At 31.0% G+C, this 23,436-nt stretch overlaps 2 protein-coding genes across 3 annotated transcripts in view; one reads left to right on the forward strand and one right to left on the reverse strand.

The window, feature by feature from the left end:
- Positions 1-19,009, reverse strand: part of LOC130442582 (transient receptor potential cation channel trpm) — a 112,066-nt gene extending 93,057 nt beyond the window's left edge. Inside the window, exon 1 of one of the 2 annotated variants that reach the window (XM_056776815.1) lies at positions 16,165-19,009. The gene's annotated coding sequence lies outside the window, so the exon portion shown is untranslated. The remainder of the gene's footprint in view (positions 1-16,164) is intronic. The other variant, XM_056776826.1, reaches the window with a different exon arrangement.
- On the forward strand, positions 1,544-21,815 carry LOC130442586 (UDP-glucosyltransferase 2-like). The gene is made up of 5 exons (XM_056776842.1): positions 1,544-2,115; positions 11,804-12,138; positions 12,273-12,495; positions 15,910-16,132; positions 21,511-21,815. The coding sequence occupies exons 1-5, from the start codon at positions 1,629-1,631 to the stop codon at positions 21,779-21,781; spliced, it is 1,539 nt and encodes a 512-aa protein (XP_056632820.1). The 5' UTR covers positions 1,544-1,628; the 3' UTR covers positions 21,782-21,815.
- Positions 21,816-23,436: the final 1,621 nt, after the last annotated feature.

Genomic DNA, 23,436 nt, shown 5'->3' on the forward strand with positions numbered 1-23,436 from the left:
TCAAGCTTTTCGTCGAACAATTCCCTTATTATTTCCACTTAAAACATATTGAGGCAATTTATTTGAGCAAATTCACTATTATTTCAAATTTGGACACTTTTCTTTGTAGGAAAATCACTTTTCTCAACTAGTTATCAACGATTTTCATTTAGTGACAGAATAGATCTTATAGTCAAGCTTTTGGTCGATCAATTCCCTTGTTATTTCCTGTTAAAACATATTGAGGCAATTTATTTGAGCCAGTTCACTATTATTTCAAATTTGGACACTTTTCTTTGTAGGAAAATCACTTTTCTCAACTAGTTATCAACGATTTTCATTTAGTGACAGAATAGATCTTATAGTCAAGCTTTTGGTCGATCAATTCCCTTGTTATTTCCTGTTAAAACATATTGAGGCAATTTATTTGAGCCAGTTCACTATTATTTCAAATTTGGACACTTTTCTCTATAGGAAAATAACTTTTCTCAACTGGATATCGACGATTTTCATTCAGTAACAGAATCGATCTTAGAGTCAAGCTTTTCGTCGAACAATTCCCTTATTATTTCCTGTTAAAACATATTGAGGCAATTTATTTGAGCCAGTTCACTATTATTTCAAATTTGGACACTTTTCTTTGTAGGAAAATCACTTTTCTCAACTAGTTATCTACGATTTTCATTTAGTGACAGAATAGATCTTATAGTCAAGCTTTTGGTCGATCAATTCCATTGTTATTTCCTGTTAAAACATATTGAGGCAATTTATTTGAGCCAGTTCACTATTATTTCAAATTTGGACACTTTTCTCTGAAGGAAAATCACTTTTCTCAACTAGTTATCAACGATTTTCATTTAGTGACAGAATAGATCTTATAGTCAAGCTTTTGGTCGATCAATTCCCTTGTTATTTCCTGTTAAAACATATTGAGGCAATTTATTTGAGACAGTTCACTATTATTTCAAATTTGGACACTTTTCTTTGTAGGAAAATCACTTTTCTCAACTAGTTATCAACGATTTTCATTTAGTGACAGAATAGATCTTATAGTCAAGCTTTTGGTCGATCAATTCCCTTGTTATTTCCTGTTAAAACATATTGAGGCAATTTATTTGAGCCAGTTCACTATTATTTCAAATTTGGACACTTTTCTCTATAGGAAAATAACTTTTCTCAACTGGATATCGACGATTTTCATTCAGTAACAGAATCGATCTTAGAGTCAAGCTTTTCGTCGAACAATTCCCTTATTATTTCCACTTAAAACATATTGAGGCAATTTATTTGAGCAAATTCACTATTATTTCATATTTGGACACTTTTCTCTGTAGGAAAATCACTTTTCTCAACGGCTGCCTTTTTGAAACACAATTAACGATACACCCGAACTTTTCGTCGTATTATTTCCCCTTTCATACGCAAAAAAAATTGATTTTGAAATTAGAATGTAAATCATTCACTTGATTGTGATTTATAACACATCATCTTCCTTAATACGACCCTGTCTTACATTCTACGCCATCATTAAGTAATTATATAACATTATCTGCGTACTAAACACAGATAAACTTTTGTTTTCTTTTATAACTAATCAATCTCAACAACAAAAAAGTTTCCAGTCGTTTATATATTTCACAACGAAGAAGATGACTCTACGTTTTTTGATTTTTCTATTAATTTCTAATTACGTTGATAGTGCTAGAATATTATGCGTTTTCCAAATGCCTGCGGTAAGTCATCAACGAGTATTTCAACCAATATGGCGGGAATTATCGTTGAGAGGTCACGAAGTCATCGTCGTCACCCCCAAACCACTCAAAGATCCTTCTCTGGTGAACCTCACCGAGATCGACGTCGGCGGATCAAACAACGAACTCATTCAAAGACACGGTTTCCAGTTTTTCATGAACAAACAGAACGGCATACATACCAAAATACCCAAGATATTTAATATGCATTACGATTTCGCGGAAGCCATTTTGAAAAACGACCAATTCATCAAAATTTATAATAATACTGAAGAAAACTTCGATGTGGTTATAGCTCAAACTTACATATCGCCGATATTATACAGCTTAGCAGCGAAATTTCGTGCGCCGTTGATTGGCGTGTCCTCGATGGGGGCCTATATAGGTAAGTGACCTTTATCGTTACGTCATACACGGAAGAAAGTGTCGGTCAGTCGGTTAAATGTGCCTTAAGAGCAAAAAATGCAATTTACGCTGTTCGACACGCGTTTCGATAACCTGAAGGTAAACTTAGTCTCTGAAGACGATAACTTGGTTATCGACACCCGCGTCAGACAGTGTAATTGGGAGTGTTGGTGTAAACAGTCTTCAGTCTCGTCGAAACAGTGTATTCAGTATGAATATCCCGAACGGTTCCAGAAATTCTAACCGACGAAGTGTTCAAATTTATGTCCATCTTGATCAATGCATTGCAAAGCAGATCGTAAACGTAAATATTCGAGAATTGACCCTTAAAAGTACGGATCCACGAGACCTTCCGCATGGACACATCCCACATACACTCTCCAGGCAATTTTAATTCTTCTCCAATAAAGACGTGTCGTTCCAGTACACGCAGTTATGTCGATTGACGTTCAGCTTGGAGGTTGCTCCATCCGAGGTACCAGCGCGTCGTCAACAGAGCCCGTTTTCATAAATTTCTGCGCAATTGAACGATTTGGTAGCGGCTAGTTCGGAAATTTTTGTTGAAATTCGGTTCGTTATCCGTTTTTCGTAAAAAAACTTTTTCGAAGTGTAAACTTGAATCGATTATTTATAACCAAAACGCATCTACTCGACGTGACACACACACAACTGTTGAAGCACAAACATGTTTCGTTTTAAAATCTTATAGTCAAGTTTTTGGTCGATCAATTCTCTTATTATTTCTCTGTAAAACATATTGAGGCAATTTATTTGAGCCAATTTACTATTATTTCAAATTTGGACACTTTTCTCTGTAGAAAAATCACTTTTCTCAACTGGTTATCAAAGATTTTTATTTAGTAACAGAATAAATCTTATAGTCAAGTTTTTGGTCGATCAATTCTCTTATTATTTCTCTTTAAAACATATTGAGGCAATTTATTTGAGCCAATTTACTATTATTTCAAATTTGGACACTTTTTTCTGTAGGAAAATCACTTTTTTCAACTGGTTATCAACGATTTTCATTTAGTAACAGAATAAATCTTATAGTCAAGTTTTTGGTCGATCTATTCTCTTACTATTTCTCTGTAAAACATATTGAGGCAATTTATTTGAGCCAATTTACTATTATTTCAAATTTGGACACTTTTTTCTGTAGGAAAATCACTTTTTTCAACTGGTTATCAACGATTTTCATTTAGTAACACAATCGATCTTATAGTCAAGCTTTTCGTCGATCAATTTTCTTATTATTTCTCTTTAAAACATATTGAGGCAATTTATTTGCGCCAATTTACTATTATTTCAAATTTAGACACTTTTTTCTGTAGGAAAATCACTTTTTTCAACTGGTTATCAACGATTTTCATTTAGTAACAGAATAAATCTTATAGTCAAGTTTTTGGTCGATCTATTCTCTTACTATTTCTCTGTAAAACATATTGAGGCAATTTATTTGAGCCAATTTACTATTATTTCAAATTTGGACACTTTTTTCTGTAGGAAAATCACTTTTTTCAACTGGTTATCAACGATTTTCATTTAGTAACACAATCGATCTTATAGTCAAGCTTTTCGTCGATCAATTTTCTTATTATTTCTCTTTAAAACATATTGAGGCAATTTATTTGAGCCAATTTACTATTATTTCAAATTTGGACACTTTTTTCTGTAGAAAAATCACTTTTTTCAACTGGTTATCAACGATTTTCATTTAGTAACAGAATAAATCTTATAGTCAAGTTTTTGGTCGATCTATTCTCTTACTATTTCTCTTTAAAACATAATGAGGCAATTTATTTGAGCCAGTTCACTATTATTTCAAATTTGGACACTTTTCTCTGTAGAAAAATCACTTTTTTCAACTGGTTATCAACGATTTTCATTTAGTAACAGAATAAATCTTATAGTCAAGTTTTTGGTCGATCTATTCTCTTACTATTTCTCTTTAAAACATATTGAGGCAATTTATTTGAGCCAGTTCACTATTATTTCAAATTTGGACACTTTTTTCTGTAGGAAAATCACTTTTTTCAACTGGTTATCAACGATTTTCATTTAGTAACACAATCGATCTTATAGTCAAGCTTTTCGTCGATCAATTTTCTTATTATTTCTCTTTAAAACATATTGAGGCAATTTATTTGAGCCAATTTACTATTATTTCAAATTTGGACACTTTTTTCTGTAGGAAAATCACTTTTTTCAACTGGTTATCAACGATTTTCATTTAGTAACAGAATAAATCTTATAGTCAAGTTTTTGGTCGATCTATTCTCTTACTATTTCTCTTTAAAACATATTGAGGCAATTTATTTGAGCCAGTTCACTATTATTTCAAATTTGGACACTTTTCTCTGTAGAAAAATCACTTTTTTCAACTGGTTATCAACGATTTTCATTTAGTAACAGAATAAATCTTATAGTCAAGTTTTTGGTCGATCTATTCTCTTACTATTTCTCTTTAAAACATATTGAGGCAATTTATTTGAGCCAGTTCACTATTATTTCAAATTTGGACACTTTTCTCTGTAGAAAAATCACTTTTTTCAACTGGTTATCAACGATTTTCATTTAGTAACAGAATAAATCTTATAGTCAAGTTTTTGGTCGATCTATTCTCTTACTATTTCTCTTTAAAACATATTGAGGCAATTTATTTGAGCCAGTTCACTATTATTTCAAATTTGGACACTTTTTTCTGTAGGAAAATCACTTTTTTCAACTGGTTATCAACGATTTTCATTTAGTAACAGAATAAATCTTATAGTCAAGTTTTTGGTCGATCTATTCTCTTACTATTTCTCTTTAAAACATATTGAGGCAATTTATTTGAGCCAGTTCACTATTATTTCACATTTGGACACTTTTCTCTGTAGAAAAATCACTTTTTTCAACTGGTTATCAACGATTTTCATTTAGTAACAGAATAAATCTTATAGTCAAGTTTTTGGTCGATCTATTCTCTTACTATTTCTCTTTAAAACATATTGAGGCAATTTATTTGAGCCAGTTCACTATTATTTCAAATTTGGACACTTTTTTCTGTAGGAAAATCACTTTTTTCAACTGGTTATCAACGATTTTCATTTAGTAACAGAATAAATCTTATAGTCAAGTTTTTGGTCGATCAATTTTCTTATTATTTCTCTTTAAAACATATTGAGGCAATTTATTTGAGCCAATTTACTATTATTTCAAATTTGGACACTTTTTTCTGTAGGAAAATCACTTTTTTCAACTGGTTATCAACGATTTTCATTTAGTAACAGAATAAATCTTATAGTCAAGTTTTTGGTCGATCTATTCTCTTACTATTTCTCTTTAAAACATATTGAGGCAATTTATTTGAGCCAGTTCACTATTATTTCAAATTTGGACACTTTTCTCTGTAGAAAAATCACTTTTTTCAACTGGTTATCAACGATTTTCATTTAGTAACAGAATAAATCTTATAGTCAAGTTTTTGGTCGATCTATTCTCTTACTATTTCTCTTTAAAACATATTGAGGCAATTTATTTGAGCCAGTTCACTATTATTTCAAATTTGGACACTTTTTTCTGTAGGAAAATCACTTTTTTCAACTGGTTATCAACGATTTTCATTTAGTAACAGAATAAATCTTATAGTCAAGTTTTTGGTCGATCTATTCTCTTACTATTTCTCTTTAAAACATATTGAGGCAATTTATTTGAGCCAGTTCACTATTATTTCAAATTTGGACACTTTTTTCTGTAGGAAAATCACTTTTTTCAACTGGTTATCAACGATTTTCATTTAGTAACAGAATAAATCTTATAGTCAAGTTTTTGGTCGATCTATTCTCTTACTATTTCTCTTTAAAACATATTGAGGCAATTTATTTGAGCCAGTTCACTATTATTTCAAATTTGGACACTTTTTTCTGTAGGAAAATCACTTTTTTCAACTGGTTATCAACGATTTTCATTTAGTAACAGAATAAATCTTATAGTCAAGTTTTTGGTCGATCTATTCTCTTACTATTTCTCTTTAAAACATATTGAGGCAATTTATTTGAGCCAGTTCACTATTATTTCAAATTTGGACACTTTTTTCTGTAGGAAAATCACTTTTTTCAACTGGTTATCAACGATTTTCATTTAGTAACAGAATAAATCTTATAGTCAAGTTTTTGGTCGATCTATTCTCTTACTATTTCTCTTTAAAACATATTGAGGCAATTTATTTGAGCCAGTTCACTATTATTTCAAATTTGGACACTTTTTTCTGTAGGAAAATCACTTTTTTCAACTGGTTATCAACGATTTTCATTTAGTAACAGAATAAATCTTATAGTCAAGTTTTTGGTCGATCTATTCTCTTACTATTTCTCTTTAAAACATATTGAGGCAATTTATTTGAGCCAGTTCACTATTATTTCAAATTTGGACACTTTTCTCTGTAGAAAAATCACTTTTTTCAACTGGTTATCAACGATTTTCATTTAGTAACAGAATAAATCTTATAGTCAAGTTTTTGGTCGATCTATTCTCTTACTATTTCTCTTTAAAACATATTGAGGCAATTTATTTGAGCCAGTTCACTATTATTTCAAATTTGGACACTTTTCTCTGTAGAAAAATCACTTTTTTCAACTGGTTATCAACGATTTTCATTTAGTAACAGAATAAATCTTATAGTCAAGTTTTTGGTCGATCTATTCTCTTACTATTTCTCTTTAAAACATATTGAGGCAATTTATTTGAGCCAGTTCACTATTATTTCAAATTTGGACACTTTTTTCTGTAGGAAAATCACTTTTTTCAACTGGTTATCAACGATTTTCATTTAGTAACAGAATAAATCTTATAGTCAAGTTTTTGGTCGATCAATTTTCTTATTATTTCTCTTTAAAACATATTGAGGCAATTTATTTGAGCCAATTTACTATTATTTCAAATTTGGACACTTTTTTCTGTAGGAAAATCACTTTTTTCAACTGGTTATCAACGATTTTCATTTAGTAACAGAATAAATCTTATAGTCAAGTTTTTGGTCGATCTATTCTCTTACTATTTCTCTTTAAAACATATTGAGGCAATTTATTTGAGCCAGTTCACTATTATTTCAAATTTGGACACTTTTTTCTGTAGGAAAATCACTTTTTTCAACTGGTTATCAACGATTTTCATTTAGTAACAGAATAAATCTTATAGTCAAGTTTTTGGTCGATCAATTTTCTTATTATTTCTCTTTAAAACATATTGAGGCAATTTATTTGAGCCAATTTACTATTATTTCAAATTTGGACACTTTTTTCTGTAGGAAAATCACTTTTTTCAACTGGTTATCAACGATTTTCATTTAGTAACAGAATAAATCTTATAGTCAAGTTTTTGGTCGATCTATTCTCTTACTATTTCTCTTTAAAACATATTGAGGCAATTTATTTGAGCCAGTTCACTATTATTTCACATTTGGACACTTTTCTCTGTAGAAAAATCACTTTTTTCAACTGGTTATCAACGATTTTCATTTAGTAACAGAATAAATCTTATAGTCAAGTTTTTGGTCGATCTATTCTCTTACTATTTCTCTTTAAAACATATTGAGGCAATTTATTTGAGCCAGTTCACTATTATTTCAAATTTGGACACTTTTTTCTGTAGGAAAATCACTTTTTTCAACTGGTTATCAACGATTTTCATTTAGTAACAGAATAAATCTTATAGTCAAGTTTTTGGTCGATCAATTTTCTTATTATTTCTCTTTAAAACATATTGAGGCAATTTATTTGAGCCAATTTACTATTATTTCAAATTTGGACACTTTTTTCTGTAGGAAAATCACTTTTTTCAACTGGTTATCAACGATTTTCATTTAGTAACAGAATAAATCTTATAGTCAAGTTTTTGGTCGATCTATTCTCTTACTATTTCTCTTTAAAACATATTGAGGCAATTTATTTGAGCCAGTTCACTATTATTTCAAATTTGGACACTTTTCTCTGTAGAAAAATCACTTTTTTCAACTGGTTATCAACGATTTTCATTTAGTAACAGAATAAATCTTATAGTCAAGTTTTTGGTCGATCTATTCTCTTACTATTTCTCTTTAAAACATATTGAGGCAATTTATTTGAGCCAGTTCACTATTATTTCAAATTTGGACACTTTTTTCTGTAGGAAAATCACTTTTTTCAACTGGTTATCAACGATTTTCATTTAGTAACAGAATAAATCTTATAGTCAAGTTTTTGGTCGATCTATTCTCTTACTATTTCTCTTTAAAACATATTGAGGCAATTTATTTGAGCCAGTTCACTATTATTTCAAATTTGGACACTTTTTTCTGTAGGAAAATCACTTTTTTCAACTGGTTATCAACGATTTTCATTTAGTAACAGAATAAATCTTATAGTCAAGTTTTTGGTCGATCTATTCTCTTACTATTTCTCTTTAAAACATATTGAGGCAATTTATTTGAGCCAGTTCACTATTATTTCAAATTTGGACACTTTTTTCTGTAGGAAAATCACTTTTTTCAACTGGTTATCAACGATTTTCATTTAGTAACAGAATAAATCTTATAGTCAAGTTTTTGGTCGATCTATTCTCTTACTATTTCTCTTTAAAACATATTGAGGCAATTTATTTGAGCCAGTTCACTATTATTTCAAATTTGGACACTTTTTTCTGTAGGAAAATCACTTTTTTCAACTGGTTATCAACGATTTTCATTTAGTAACAGAATAAATCTTATAGTCAAGTTTTTGGTCGATCTATTCTCTTACTATTTCTCTTTAAAACATATTGAGGCAATTTATTTGAGCCAGTTCACTATTATTTCAAATTTGGACACTTTTTTCTGTAGGAAAATCACTTTTTTCAACTGGTTATCAACGATTTTCATTTAGTAACAGAATAAATCTTATAGTCAAGTTTTTGGTCGATCTATTCTCTTACTATTTCTCTTTAAAACATATTGAGGCAATTTATTTGAGCCAGTTCACTATTATTTCAAATTTGGACACTTTTCTCTGTAGAAAAATCACTTTTTTCAACTGGTTATCAACGATTTTCATTTAGTAACAGAATAAATCTTATAGTCAAGTTTTTGGTCGATCTATTCTCTTACTATTTCTCTTTAAAACATATTGAGGCAATTTATTTGAGCCAGTTCACTATTATTTCAAATTTGGACACTTTTCTCTGTAGAAAAATCACTTTTTTCAACTGGTTATCAACGATTTTCATTTAGTAACAGAATAAATCTTATAGTCAAGTTTTTGGTCGATCTATTCTCTTACTATTTCTCTTTAAAACATATTGAGGCAATTTATTTGAGCCAGTTCACTATTATTTCAAATTTGGACACTTTTTTCTGTAGGAAAATCACTTTTTTCAACTGGTTATCAACGATTTTCATTTAGTAACAGAATAAATCTTATAGTCAAGTTTTTGGTCGATCAATTTTCTTATTATTTCTCTTTAAAACATATTGAGGCAATTTATTTGAGCCAATTTACTATTATTTCAAATTTGGACACTTTTTTCTGTAGGAAAATCACTTTTTTCAACTGGTTATCAACGATTTTCATTTAGTAACAGAATAAATCTTATAGTCAAGTTTTTGGTCGATCTATTCTCTTACTATTTCTCTTTAAAACATATTGAGGCAATTTATTTGAGCCAGTTCACTATTATTTCAAATTTGGACACTTTTCTCTGTAGAAAAATCACTTTTTTCAACTGGTTATCAACGATTTTCATTTAGTAACAGAATAAATCTTATAGTCAAGCTTTTCGTCGATCAATTTTCTTATTATTTCTCTTTAAAACATTTTGAGGCAATTTATTTGAGCCAATTTACTATTATTTCAAATTTGGACACTTTTTTCTGTAGGAAAATCACTTTTTTCAACTGGTTATCAACGATTTTCATTTAGTAACAGAATAAATCTTATAGTCAAGTTTTTGGTCGATCTATTCTCTTACTATTTCTCTTTAAAACATATTGAGGCAATTTATTTGAGCCAGTTCACTATTATTTCAAATTTGGACACTTTTCTCTGTAGAAAAATCACTTTTTTCAACTGGTTATCAACGATTTTCATTTAGTAACAGAATAAATCTTATAGTCAAGTTTTTGGTCGATCTATTCTCTTACTATTTCTCTTTAAAACATATTGAGGCAATTTATTTGAGCCAGTTCACTATTATTTCAAATTTGGACACTTTTCTCTGTAGAAAAATCACTTTTTTCAACTGGTTATCAACGATTTTCATTTAGTAACAGAATAAATCTTATAGTCAAGTTTTTGGTCGATCTATTCTCTTACTATTTCTCTTTAAAACATATTGAGGCAATTTATTTGAGCCAGTTCACTATTATTTCAAATTTGGACACTTTTTTCTGTAGGAAAATCACTTTTTTCAACTGGTTATCAACGATTTTCATTTAGTAACAGAATAAATCTTATAGTCAAGTTTTTGGTCGATCTATTCTCTTACTATTTCTCTTTAAAACATATTGAGGCAATTTATTTGAGCCAGTTCACTATTATTTCAAATTTGGACACTTTTCTCTGTAGAAAAATCACTTTTTTCAACTGGTTATCAACGATTTTCATTTAGTAACAGAATAAATCTTATAGTCAAGTTTTTGGTCGATCTATTCTCTTACTATTTCTCTTTAAAACATATTGAGGCAATTTATTTGAGCCAGTTCACTATTATTTCAAATTTGGACACTTTTCTCTGTAGAAAAATCACTTTTTTCAACTGGTTATCAACGATTTTCATTTAGTAACAGAATAAATCTTATAGTCAAGTTTTTGGTCGATCTATTCTCTTACTATTTCTCTTTAAAACATATTGAGGCAATTTATTTGAGCCAGTTCACTATTATTTCAAATTTGGACACTTTTTTCTGTAGGAAAATCACTTTTTTCAACTGGTTATCAACGATTTTCATTTAGTAACAGAATAAATCTTATAGTCAAGTTTTTGGTCGATCAATTTTCTTATTATTTCTCTTTAAAACATATTGAGGCAATTTATTTGAGCCAATTTACTATTATTTCAAATTTGGACACTTTTTTCTGTAGGAAAATCACTTTTTTCAACTGGTTATCAACGATTTTCATAGTCAAGTTTTTGGTCGATTAATTTTCTTATTATTTATTCAAAAAACGCGTCTACTCGACGTGACACACACACACAACTGTCTGAAGCACAAACATGTTCCGTTTTAATCTTTTTCGTCAGCATTGCCAAACTTATGAGCGTTGCTGAACTTATGCCAATAATCTTGGCTTTATAATGAGCGGTCTATGTTGTTGTTGTTGAGTTATTTTTTGGTAAAAAAAAACCTTGACCGGTCAGTGCATGCTTGACCTTAATATACACGTTTATAGATTTCATAAAGTTAACAAAGCTGGAGATTTTGGGGGAAAGGACGGGAAAAATAAAACAAAACCATAATTATTAAATGCATTTAGTTAAACATTAATAAAAATCGAGAGGCAGTGACAATTGTCAAAACCACGTCATAAATATGTCATTAGTCGCCAAAACTCGAAAATAGAGTCAATAAGGTATAAATCTGGCCGTACCGAGCACCGAAGCTTTTCGAATATGTGTATAAATTGAAAATTTGAACGAAAAATGTGTATTTTCAAAAGAAACTACTACGTTTGCAGGTAGTCATTTCGCCATGGGCAATCCAAACCCACCGTCATTGTATTCAGAAATGTTTTTACCCTACAACGGCCGTTTGACTTTCTACGAAAGATTGAAGAGCAGTTTATATTATGCGTTCGTTAGGTTTTATCGCCATTTTGTTATTCTACCGAAATCTGACGAACTGGCTAGAAGATACTTGGGAAACGATTTGCCTTATATGGGGGAAATTGAAGGGAATATGAGTCTGTTGCTGTTGTCTACAAATCCCTTCTTGAGCCCACCCAGACCGACTATACCTACAATTATTAGTTTGGAAAGTATTCATGTTAAGCCCGTTGAGGCATTACCCCGAGTGAGTATAAAAATTATCATTTTTGCTTTATTTTTATATGAAAAAATAAAAAAAAAAAAAATGGAAATGTTGAGCAGCGTTTATGAACGAATTTTGAGACGAAAATTTGCGAAAATTATTTGATGTTTTTGTAGGATTTACAAACTTTTTTGGACGAATCTAAAGAAGGAGTTGTATACTTCAGTCTAGGATCGAATGTACAAAGTATAAATATACCAGAACGAGTTAGAAATATTCTTGTAGAAAGTTTTGCGGAATTGCCTTATAAAATTTTGTGGAAATTTGAATCTGATACTTTACCTAATCAACCGAAAAATGTGATTATAAAAAAATGGCTACCACAAAAGGACGTATTAGGTAAGAATTTCCGCGGTGAATGTTTGGAAGTGGGGTGGTTATGAAAAAATTATATTTTCAATACGTTTTTTGTGTGTTTTTTTTATTTTTTCGGTGTATAAATAAATAAAAATTAGCTCCAAGTTTGGGAACTAGAATTCCACCAATTTTTTGTGGAAATAAAATCCAGAAATTCTCCGATTTGTTTCCAAAAAATGTATTTTTTGAAAACTAGATATTAAAACGTACAATTTGAAAAAAAAATATCATGAATTGAACATTTTGAACAAATTATTTCGAATTTGCAGAGTTTTTTCTGTTTTTCTCTATAAAATAATAGCAAATTTAGAAATCAACATTTTGTGTATTTAACTTTGATTTTGTTCATTTTTTTGGCCCCCTTTGAAACAAAAACTGGATCTACGTTTGGAAACCAAAATTTCGATACTCTTTTGGAAAATAAAATCCAAAAATGTCTCGATTCGTTTCCGAAAAGTGTATTTTTTTTGAAAACTATATATTGAAACGAACAATTTGAAAAAAAATATCATGAATTGAATATTTTGAGTTTTTTCTGTTTTTCTCTGTAAAATAATAGCAAATTTAGAAATCAACATTTTCTGTATTTAACTTTGATTTTGTTCATTTTTTTGGCCCCCTTTGAAACAAAAACTGGATCTACGTTTGGAAACCAAAATTTCGATACTTTTTTGGAAAATAAAATCCAAAAATATCTCGATTCGTTTCCGAAAACTGTATTTTTTTAAAAAAACAGTATATTTTTGAAAACTAGATATTAAAACGAACAATTTGAAAAAAAATATTATGAATTGAATATTTTGAGTTTTTTCTGTTTTTCTCTATAAAATAATAGCAAATTTAGAAATTAACATTTCCTGTATTTAACTTCGTTTTTGTTCATTTTTTTGGACCCCCTTTAAAACAAAAACTGGATCTAAGTTTGGAAACCAAAATTTCGATACTTTTTTGGAAAATAAAAACCAAAAATGTCTCGATTTGTTTCCGAAAAGTGTATTTTTTTGAAAACAGTATTATTTTTGAAAACTAGATATTAAAACGAACAATTTGAAAAAAAATATCATGAATTGAATATTTCGAGTTTTTTCTGTTTTTCTCTGTAAAATAATAGCAAATTTAGAAATTAACATTTTCTGTATTTAACTTCGATTTTTTTAATTTTTTTGGACCCCCTTGAAACAAAAACTGGATCTAAGTTTGGAAACCAAAATTTCGAAATATTTTTGGAAAATAAAAACCCAAAATGTCTCGATTTGTTTCCGAAAAGTGTATTTTTTTGAAAACAGTATTATTTTTGAAAACTAGATATTAAAACGAACAATTTGAAAAAAAATATCATGAATTGAATATTTTGAGTTTTTTCTGTTTTTCTCTATAAAATAATAGCAAATTTAGAAATTAACATTTTGTGTATTTAACTTCGATTTTGTTCATTTTTTTGGCCCCTTTGAAACAAAAACTGGATCTACGTTTGGAAACCAAAATTTCAATACTTTTTTGAAAAATAAAATCCAAAAATGTCTTTATTTGTTTCCGAAAATATTTTTTTTAAAAAACAGTATTATTTTTGAAAACTAGATATTAAAACGAACAATTTGAAAAAATATATCATGAATTGAATATTTTGAGTTTTTTCTGTTTTTCTCTATAAAATAATGGCAAATTTAGAAATTAACATTTTCTGTATTTAACTTCGATTTTGTTCATTTTTTTGGCCCCCTTTGAAACAAAAACTGGATCTACGTTTGGAAACCAAAATTTCGATACTTTTTTGAAAAATAAAATCCAAAAATGTCTTTATTTGTTTCCGAAAATATTTTTTTTAAAAAACAGTATTATTTTTGAAAACTAGATATTAAAACGAACAATTTGAAAAAAAATATCATGAATTGAATATTTTGAGTTTTTTCTGTTTTTCTCTGTAAAATAATAGCAAATTTAGAAATTAACATTTTCTGTATTTAACTTCGATTTTTTTAATTTTTTTGGACCCCCTTGAAACAAAAACTGGATCTAAGTTTGAAAACCAAAATTTCGAAATATTTTTGGAAACTAAAAAACCCAAAAACAATGAATTCAACCAAAATATGTAATTCTAAGAAAATGACTTCCTCAAAAGAAATTACTTGAGAATTTCCAGGGTTTAAGTGAAATCCACCCTATTTTTGGCTATAAATAATTTATATTTTCAGAAATTTCTAAAAACTTCAAATTTCTCTATTGATTTTCGAAAGCTGTACTCAAATTTTGATTAGGGAAAATCGTATTTTTTTTTCGAAAAGTGCGTAGAAATACAAAAAAAACGAGTGAATATCACAATTTAAACAATTTTTACAAATTACTTGAAATTTTCAAAATGTTGAATTCATTTTTATTCTCGATTTTATGCAAAATCCCAAAATTCACTTTTTATATATTTTTTTTCCATTTTATAATTTTTTTTTAGCCCACTTGAAACAAAAAGTTTAAAAACCAAAATTTCCAAACTTTTTTGGAATAAAATCCCCAAAACCGTAAATTTCTTGGTTTGATTTCGAAAAACTGTACTTTTATTTTTATATTTACATTTAAATTATTTTTCAAAGTTTTTTTCGAAAAGTATATCATAATCCAAACAAGTTATTGAAAATTTAGAAAAAGTCAAATTTTTTGTTATTCCCTGTAAATTCATAAAAAATCAAAAAATTAACTTTTTCTATAATTTTTTTGTTTTGACCCACTTGAAACAAAAACGAAACCCAAGTTTAAAAACCAAAATTTCCACTCTTTTTTCGGAAATAAACAAATTTTTTTTCGAAAAGTGCATACAAAAATGAACAATTTGGCAAAAAAAGCAATTGATTATTATAATTTGTACAATTTTTACAAATTATCAAAAATCTTAACGAAGTTAAAACTTAGTTATTCTCTATAAATTCATAAAAAATAAAAAATTGATATTCTAAATACATTACGAAAAAATAGGACATTTTTCGAAAAAAAAAAATAAAAAACCAAGCACAGTTTTCTGATACAAGTCGGAAAAATTGGATTTTTTATTCACAAAGAAATTTTAATTATCATATTTAGGTATCATTTTTTTCCTAATTACCACGAAAAAATAAATAAAACAAAAAAATCGTCAATTTTTCTATGTTTTATGATCAAAAATAGCTTAGACTCCATTTCCAAATTATAACGGCACGATTACCAATTCCATGGCCTCTAAATTTAACAGAGTCCATCCCTGGACTCTGCTAATGTTCTTCGAAGCATAATTTTTTTTCTCAGACACAGAAATCGTAATCTCCTTATGGTAATCATAAATATTACATTTAGTTCACGAAATGGACAGTAAAGCCGGTCCTGTTCGATTATGTTGATACAATTTAAAATTTGGTGACTTGTACATTTCAGCCCATCCTAACGTAAAAGTTTTCCTATCACAATGCGGTTTACAATCAACCGAAGAAGCCGTATCGAGAGCAGTACCTATAGTTGCTATACCTTTCATAGCTGATCAAGAAATGAACGCTAAACGGTTATCAGAGGATTTAGGCGTAGCTATTCATTTAGATTTCGTAACTTTCACAAAAGAACAATTAACAGCAGCCATAATCGAAGTAGCAGAAAATCCAAAGTGAGTTTTTAATTATAAAAATCGTGACTTACCCCCAGGTTTCAAATTACACTTGCACGACACTTTAAATACTTGGTTATTTGGTTTTTTGTTTTAGTTCTACGTGATCTATAGTTATTTTACGATTTATTACACCTTATTTATCTCACTGACGAAATATTTTTTATTTAAAACACTCACGAAGTCGGAAATAATAAAATTAATCTAAAAACATGAACCAAAACACTTGCAAACTATACAACTTAATATATCAAAATGGCGGCTCCTGTGTTTACGATTCTACAACGTTGTCACGTTTAACAAAATAATTTTATTATTTAATAACAAATAATCGTTAAAAACTTTGTTCATTATTGTTTTTTGTAATTGATATAATGATTTTTTACTATTATTTGTTTACTAATATTATTTTTCTATCTTAAACGAGTTATTTTATTTTAAATTGTTATATGTTTTCAGTATTTTGACAACATCGCTCCGTAGTATTATTGGTTTTGTATAATAATATGAATGGATTTAAATTAATCGGTCGATTGATTCGATCAACGACATAAACTCGTTTTTAATATTTGCAATTTTTCTCCTTTTTTTTATAATTTAAAAAGTTGTAGATATTTTCTTACCTATAGTTAAAGAAATGGAGCACAAAAGAAGAATAATAGTCCAGGAAATTAAGTATAGAACTTAGGGATTTCTGAGCATTAAGATGTAACAAAGTGCATTCGATTCGAAAGAGCCTAGGGAAACTTATAACTGGAAAAATATTGTATGTAATAAATTCAATTTGACAAGATTTTACTAGATCGCTGAAGACGAGTATCACGACCGAAGTGGTCTAATAGGTACCTGGTGCGCATGGTGGACGGCATCTACGTCGTCTATTGGATTCCCGTAAAAATACGTTACGAAATTGGTCTACTATATATACTCTGAAGGTTTACAAGATTGTTGAATGCGAATAACACGACTGAGTGATGTACGAGGTACCTAGTGCTCAGGATGGCCGACATCTACATGGTCTATTGGATTTTCGTGAAAATGAGTTATGAAATTGGACGATCATAGATACCCTGAGAGTTTACGAGATCGTTGAACACATATATCACGACAGAAGAGGTCTACAAGGTACCTGTTGCTTATGGTGGACGTCATCTACATCGTCTCATGAAGTCCCCTGGAAATTCGTTAAGAAATTTTCGAAATATAGACACCCTGGGGGCTTACGAGGTCATTGAACATAAATATCACGACAAAAGTGGTCTACGATGTACCTGGTGCGCATGTTGGACGGCGTCTACGTCGTCTCGTGGAGTCCCGTGGAAATCTGTCGATTATATATACCATGGGGTTTTAAAAAATCGTTGAACAAGCATATCACGACAGAAGAGGTTTATAAGGTGCCTGGTGTGCATGGTGGACGGCATCTACGTCGTCTACTGGATTCCCTTGAAAATTTGTTAAGAAATTTGTCGATTATATATACCCTGGGGGTTTAAAACATCGTTGAGCATATCACGACAGAAGAAGTTTATAAGATATCTGGTGTGCATGGTGGATGACATCTACGTCGTCTATTGGATTTCCGTGGAAATAAGTTATGAAATTGGTCGAGTATAAATACCCTGAGGTTTTACAAAATCGTTGAACAAGTATATCACGATGGAAGTGATCTACAAGGTACATGGTGGACGACATCTACGTCGTCTATTGGATTCCCGTGGAAATACGTTATGAAATTGGTTGAATATATATCCTCTGGGAGTTTACAAGTTCATTGAACATGAATATCACGATGGAAGTGGTCTACAAGGTACCTGGTGTATATGGCGGACAACATCTACGTCGTCTATTGGATTCTTGTGGAAATAGGTTATGAAATTGGTTGAATATATATCATCTGGGAGTTTACATATTCATTGAACATGAATATCAAGATGGAAGTGGTCTACAAGGTACCTGGTGTACATGGCGGACAACATCTACGTCGTCTATTGGATCCCCGTGGAAATACGTTATGAAATTGGTTGAATATATATCCTCTGTGAGTTTACATATTCATTGAACATGAATATCAAGATGGAAGTGGTCTACAAGGTACCTGGTGTACATGGTGGACGACATCTACGTCGTCTATTGGATCCCCGTGGAAATACGTTCTGAAATTGGTCGAAAATATATCCTCTGTGAGTTTACATATTCATTGAACATGAATATCAAGATGGAAGTGGTCTACAAGGTACCTGGTGTACATGGCGGACAACATCTACGTCGTCTATTAGATTCCCGTTGAAATACGTTATGAAATTTGTTGAAAATATATCCTCTGGGAGTTTACAAGTTCATTGAACATGAATATCACGATGGAAGTGGTCTACAGGGTACATGGTGGACGACATCTACGTCGTCTATTGGATTCCCGTGGAAATACGTTCTGAAATTGGTCGAAAATATATCCTCTGTGAGTTTACATATTCATTGAACATGAATATCAAGATGGAAGTGGTCTACAAGGTACCTGGTGTACATGGCGGACAACATCTACGTCGTCTATTAGATTCCCGTTGAAATACGTTATGAAATTTGTTGAAAATATATCCTCTGGGAGTTTACAAGTTCATTGAACATGAATATCACGATGGAAGTGGTCTACAGGGTACATGGTGGACGACATCTACGTCGTCTATTGGATTCCCGTGGAAATACGTTATGAAATTTGTTGAAAATATATCCTCTGTGAGTTCACATATTCATTGAACATGAATATCAAGATGGAAGTGGTCTACAAGGTACCTGGTGTACATGGTGGACGACATCTACGTCGTCTATTGGATTCCCGTGGAAATACGTTATGAAATTTGTTGAAAATATATCCTCTGTGAGTTTACATATTCATTGAACATGAATATCAAGATGGAAGTGGTCTACAAGGTACCTGGTGTACATGGTGGACGACATCTACGTCGTCTATTGGATTCCCGTGGAAATACGTTATGAAATTTGTTGAAAATATATCCTCTGTGAGTTTACATATTCATTGAACATGAATATCAAGATGGAAGTGGTCTACAAGGTACCTGGTGTACATGGCGGACAACATCTACGTCGTCTATTGGATCCCCGTGGAAATACGTTATGAAATTGGTTGAATATATATCCTCTGTGAGTTTACATATTCATTGAACATGAATATCAAGATGGAAGTGGTCTACAAGGTACCTGGTGTACATGGTGGACGACATCTACGTCGTCTATTGGATCCCCGTGGAAATACGTTCTGAAATTGGTCGAAAATATATCCTCTGTGAGTTTACATATTCATTGAACATGAATATCAAGATGGAAGTGGTCTACAAGGTACCTGGTGTACATGGCGGACAACATCTACGTCGTCTATTAGATTCCCGTTGAAATACGTTATGAAATTTGTTGAAAATATATCCTCTGGGAGTTTACAAGTTCATTGAACATGAATATCACGATGGAAGTGGTCTACAGGGTACATGGTGGACGACATCTACGTCGTCTATTGGATTCCCGTGGAAATACGTTATGAAATTTGTTGAAAATATATCCTCTGTGAGTTTACATATTCATTGAACATGAATATCAAGATGGAAGTGGTCTAAAAGGTACCTGGTGTACATGGCGGACAACATCTACGTCGTCTATTGGATCCCCGTGGAAATACGTTATGAAATTGGTTGAATATATATCCTCTGTGAGTTTACATATTCATTGAACATGAATATCAAGATGGAAGTGGTCTACAAGGTACCTGGTGTACATGGTGGACGACATCTACGTCGTCTATTGGATCCCCGTGGAAATACGTTCTGAAATTGGTCGAAAATATATCCTCTGTGAGTTTACATATTCATTGAACATGAATATCAAGATGGAAGTGGTCTACAAGGTACCTGGTGTACATGGCGGACAACATCTACGTCGTCTATTAGATTCCCGTTGAAATACGTTATGAAATTTGTTGAAAATATATCCTCTGTGAGTTTACATATTCATTGAACATGAATATCAAGATGGAAGTGGTCTACAAGGTACCTGGTGTACATGGCGGACAACATCTACGTCGTCTATTGGATTCCCGTTGAAATACGTTCTGAAATTGGTCGAAAATATATCCTCTGTGAGTTTACATATTCATTGAACATGAATATCAAGATGAAAGTGGTCTACAAGGTACCTGGTGTACATGGCGGACAACATCTACGTCGTTTATTGGATTCCCGTGGAAATACGTTATGAAATTGGTCGAAAATATATCCTCTGTGAGTTTACATATTCATTGAACATGAATATCAAGATGGAAGTGGTCTACAAGGTACCTGGTGTACATGGCGGACAACATCTACGTCGTCTATTGGATCCCCGTGGAAATACGTTCTGAAATTGGTCGAAAATATATCCTCTGTGAGTTTACATATTCATTGAACATGAATATCAAGATGAAAGTGGTCTACAAGGTACCTGGTGTACATGGCGGACAACATCTACGTCGTTTATTGGATTCCCGTGGAAATACGTTATGAAATTGGTCGAAAATATATCCTCTGTGAGTTTACATATTCATTGAACATGAATATCAAGATGGAAGTGGTCTACAAGATACCTGGTGTACATGGCGGTCAACATCTACGTCGTCTATTGGATTCCCGTTGAAATACGTTATGAATTTGGTTGAATATATATCCTCTGTGAGTTTACATATTCATTGAACATGAATATCAAGATGGAAGTGGTCTACAAGGTACCTGGTGTACATGGTGGACGACATCTACGTCGTCTATTGGATCCCCGTGGAAATACGTTCTGAAATTGGTCGAAAATATATCCTCTGTGAGTTTACATATTCATTGAACATGAATATCAAGATGGAAGTGGTCTACAAGGTACCTGGTGTACATGGCGGACAACATCTACGTCGTCTATTAGATTCCCGTTGAAATACGTTATGAAATTGGTTGAATATATATCCTCTGTGAGTTTACATATTCATTGAACATGAATATCAAGATGGAAGTGGTCTACAAGGTACCTGGTGTACATGGTGGACGACATCTACGTCGTCTATTGGATTCCCGTGGAAATACGTTATGAAATTTGTTGAAAATATATCCTCTGGGAGTTTACAAGTTCATTGAACATGAATATCACGATGGAAGTGGTCTACAGGGTACATGGTGGACGACATCTACGTCGTATGTTGAAGCGTTGGAATGAATTGCATTGAAGGAGATTAAATTTATGAATAAAATAGATTTTTGACAAAAAATAAGTTTTTTTTTTTAGTTATTCAAACGATTTATTGAGCGATATTATACATGGTTGTAAAAATATTTCAGTAAAGTTTATATTTATAGATATAAAAAAAATATGGAACGTTTACGAGACCTATGGACAGATCAACCTATGAAGGCATTAGATAGGGCGATGTGGTGGATAGAATACGTCATTAGGCATAAAGGAACAAAACATTTAAGAAGCCCTACAGCAGATATATCATGGATAGAATATTTATTACTAGACGTCATCGCTGTTGTCGTATTTACTTTTTACGCTTTTATACAAATAATTAAATTAATCTTTAGACTAATATTTAAAAAAAATTCACAAAAAAACAAACAATCTTAATAAAGTTAAATAAATCATTTTTTTATCACGAAAATTTCGTTTTATTTATAATTTCCCTTATACCTTATAAACTTTACAAATGTGGCAACAGTGCTATCACATACATTCAATTATCTAAGAATTCACTGCACTAGCATTTCGAGTAATATATTTACTTTTTTTCAACCCGTGATTAATTTATAATTTGAAAGGACAATAAGGTTATAAATAATAATATACACGGTGTCAATATAAATCGTTATTTACAACGAATAATCAATTCGTTTCAATAAAGTGATAATTTATTGCGTGTTATCATCACTTTGAATCATCAGTTTAGAGGAAACTATAAAATATAATGACGTACTGCTGTTAAAGTATAACAAACAAAAGAAGAAATTAGTCAGTTTGTTTAATCAATATTTGTATTCCAAAATACGTACATATAAAACAATCCAGATCTATAAAATGTAAAAAAATAAAAGGAAAACACTAAAAAATAAGGAACTACTTTGAAAATGAATCAATCAATCTACAGGGGGTGAACAAATGTTATATTATTATTAAGAATTTGGAAATATTGTTTTTTATTAGAAAAAATAATCCCGAAAAGGTTTCTTATCAACAAAGCTTTGTTTGCCCCCCCAAACTCTGTTTATTATATATTATATTCATTAAAATTTTATTAAGTATCTCGTAAGATATTGATTTTTGGAAAAAAAAGTTTCAAACGAAAAATAAAGGTATGCAAAAAAAGTTATATACATTTTATTGGAAATATTGAAGAAAAATAGTAAACCAAAACATATCAGGGTTGGTAAGGCCAAAACCGAGCATATAACAGGACCGACCTTAAGAAATAATTTTCGGTTTAATAATATAAATTGTGCTTAATTATATTATTACTAACAAGCTCGCGAAATGGGTACTTGGGCCGGTCCAGGCCAGCTACAATGGAATTCTAAAATTCGGCGAATTCGCGCGGCGCCTTTGTGAAACATGAAATACATTTTCTATCTCAATTAACACGTTTTCTTATTCAAAATCAGATGACATTGAGTTTCCACTGACGCCAACATTTATAATACGGTGCATTTTCCGAAATTTTCCGCTCGATCGGAAAATGTTTTGGAAATTTCGGACAGTTTTTGATACTTTGCAAGAACGACTATTGAATTTTCATGAAGAAATATTAATTTTCCGCTGTTAACAACAATTTTACTTAAACTTGGATTTTGACAAGGTTCCCCCAAATATAATTGAAAACTTCATATTATATTTGGATCGATACATTTTTGGGGAGGTTGCCCCTCGCCTAATTGGAAGAATACCTAAATCAAGCGCAGATCTTCCTCGTATCTTCTGCATACCTTCATAGTTCGTAGGTGTGGGCGACCGTGAAGACGTTTAGCACTTAGACCTTCAGATAGGCCCGTCGTGCCCCACTTGACGTCACCAAAGCCTCCGATGTCCTTCGAGAAGCCTACCAGGCGCTTTGGCTTGACCTCCTTGATGTCGTTGGGCAGATTGTGGTGCGGGTATTTAAACTGCGCCATCACCACTTAAATCAAGCGCAGATCTTCCTCGTATCTTCTGCATACCTTCATAGTTCGTAGGTTTGGGCGACCGTGAAGACGTTTAGCACTTAGACCTTCAGATAGGCCCGTCGTGCCCCA

The sequence above is a fragment of the Diorhabda sublineata genome, chromosome 4 (genome assembly GCF_026230105.1).
Source record: "Diorhabda sublineata isolate icDioSubl1.1 chromosome 4, icDioSubl1.1, whole genome shotgun sequence".
Taxonomy (NCBI): Eukaryota; Metazoa; Arthropoda; class Insecta; order Coleoptera; family Chrysomelidae; genus Diorhabda; species Diorhabda sublineata.